The 1,962-nt window shown below is 33.2% G+C and overlaps 1 protein-coding gene across 1 annotated transcript; it reads left to right on the forward strand.

Annotated features, from left to right (window-relative positions):
• The first annotated feature begins 737 nt into the window (after positions 1-737).
• Positions 738-1,560, forward strand: LOC143922080 (uncharacterized). The gene is made up of 2 exons (XM_077445349.1): positions 738-1,439; positions 1,555-1,560. Exons 1-2 carry the CDS (start codon positions 738-740, stop codon positions 1,558-1,560), a joined length of 708 nt encoding a protein of 235 aa, XP_077301475.1.
• The last annotated feature ends 402 nt before the right edge of the window (positions 1,561-1,962 follow it).

Consider the following 1,962-nt stretch of genomic DNA (forward strand, 5'->3'; position numbering starts at 1 on the left):
AAAGTAGTTAAAACATCATCAACCCCAGTTTCCTTAATCAATCCAAAATTAGAAAAATTGGTTAAAGTGAAAAGTTTGACAAGATCTCAAAGTTGTACGAAAATTAATCAATTTCCAACAAATGAGAAAGTAGATGATTCTGCTATAGGCGTTGTTATTAAAACGGTAGAAGGACTAAGAGAAGCACTTTATTAACAAATTTATCGATTAGAAAACCGGTGACCAATGAATTTGTTAGACAGAGTGCTGCAGTAATAAAATATTTGATTATTGGATCTTTAATCTTACTGGTCGTATTCTTTGGTTATTTTTTTACAACAGAATTACCCTTGGCTGTAAATTTAGAATTTTCATGGGATTTGGCTTTAACATTTTTTAGTCCAGCATTATACACATGTCTTCAGCTTGGAATTCAACATGCTAGAAGGTCTTTGCTTAATAAAAAGATTACCAACACAGAAGTTTCTCGTATTAACACTGCGGGTGAAGTAGATCTTACTATTTTTGATAAAACTGGGACATTGACAGAGTTAGGTGTGGACATATTGTGTTTTGATACTATTGAGAATTCATATGAACAAATAGATGATTTACCTATTAATGCACGTATGGCACTCAGTACATGCCATTATGTAATTGAACTCGATGACCAATATTCTGGAGATGTCCTTGATATGAAAATGTTTTTATTTTCACAATCAAAGATTATTAATAAGGATAATAAAAGATACATTGAAATGGAAGTAAAAAGAGATTATAAAGCGATTTGCAAAGAATATGCTGATAAAGATGATAATAGCGTTCTTGATGTACCCCGTACACCTGAAAATGGGTACAGCAGCTTAGATGTCGATTGTACATTATTTTTTAATGCAGATTCTAATAATCCAACAAATAACGAGGAATGCCCAGAAGATACTTTAGAAGTTCTCAAAATACATGATTTTGACATGTATCTTAAAAGAATAAGTGTTATTGTAAAAGATCACATGGGAAAAACGTTCTTATTTTGTAAAGGTGCCCCTGATTCCGTTGAAAAAATACTGAAATCTAAACCTGCGTGTTATTCTGAGAAGGTAAGAGATTATGGCCTTGAAGGTTATCGCGTTCTTGCTGTGGCCTGGCGTGAGATTAAAGAGCCATTTTCAAGGTTACAAGACGAAGCAGATCTTGAATTTTTAGGATTTTTAATATTAGCAAATAAGCTGAAAGAAGAAACATTTGATGTAATTAAAGAACTTCGTGAAGCTAACTTGGCCCCTAAAATGTGTACGGGGGATAGCATTCTAACGGCTATTAGTGTAGCAAAAGAATGTGGAATGATTGATATATCAATGCCAGTTCTTTTCCCAGTTTTAGAAGAGGGGTGTAAATCGTGCTATGATGTCGAATGGTATTCTACTGCTGATGAAGACTACATTTTTGACAAATTTAAGCTTGTACTACATACAGAGTCAGATAATGAAACACATCACGATTTTGTTATAGCTTGTGAAGGAAAAGAATTTCTTTTTTTTAAAGGTACTTGTTATGAAAAATTAATTATTGAAAAAGGTGTAGTTTTTGCTAGATTTAACCCTGATAATAAAAAAGATCTTGTTGAAGAATACTCAAAAGCGGGGTTTGTCACATTATTTTGTGGTGACGGTGCTAATGATACAGGGGCATTATGTACCGCCGATGTAGGGGTTTCCTTAGCTCTGAATGAAGCAAGTTTAGCTGCATCTTTTAATTCACGAAATCTTTCATCTGTCCTTGATGTTATAAAGAAGGTAGATCTGCATTAAGTATGTCCAACGCACAATTTAAGTACATTTTTTACTCACAAATACTTTCAGGATTCCAGATGGTCTCTTTACTTCTATACGGGTTATTTCCATCTGATTCAATGTCACTTGTAAGTGATCTTTTAAGTTGTTACGTTCTTGGATATTCACTTTCAACGTTTAAAGCTTCCACAAA

Source organism: Arctopsyche grandis, unplaced genomic scaffold (assembly GCF_051622035.1).
Source record: "Arctopsyche grandis isolate Sample6627 unplaced genomic scaffold, ASM5162203v2 HiC_scaffold_334, whole genome shotgun sequence".
In the NCBI taxonomy this organism is placed as follows: Eukaryota; Metazoa; Arthropoda; class Insecta; order Trichoptera; family Hydropsychidae; genus Arctopsyche; species Arctopsyche grandis.

Excerpts from the sequence above, each read along its gene's own strand:
- LOC143922080 (XM_077445349.1), top strand. The coding sequence starts at position 738 with ATGGAAGTAAAAAGAGATTATAAAGCGATTTGCAAAGAATATGCTGAT.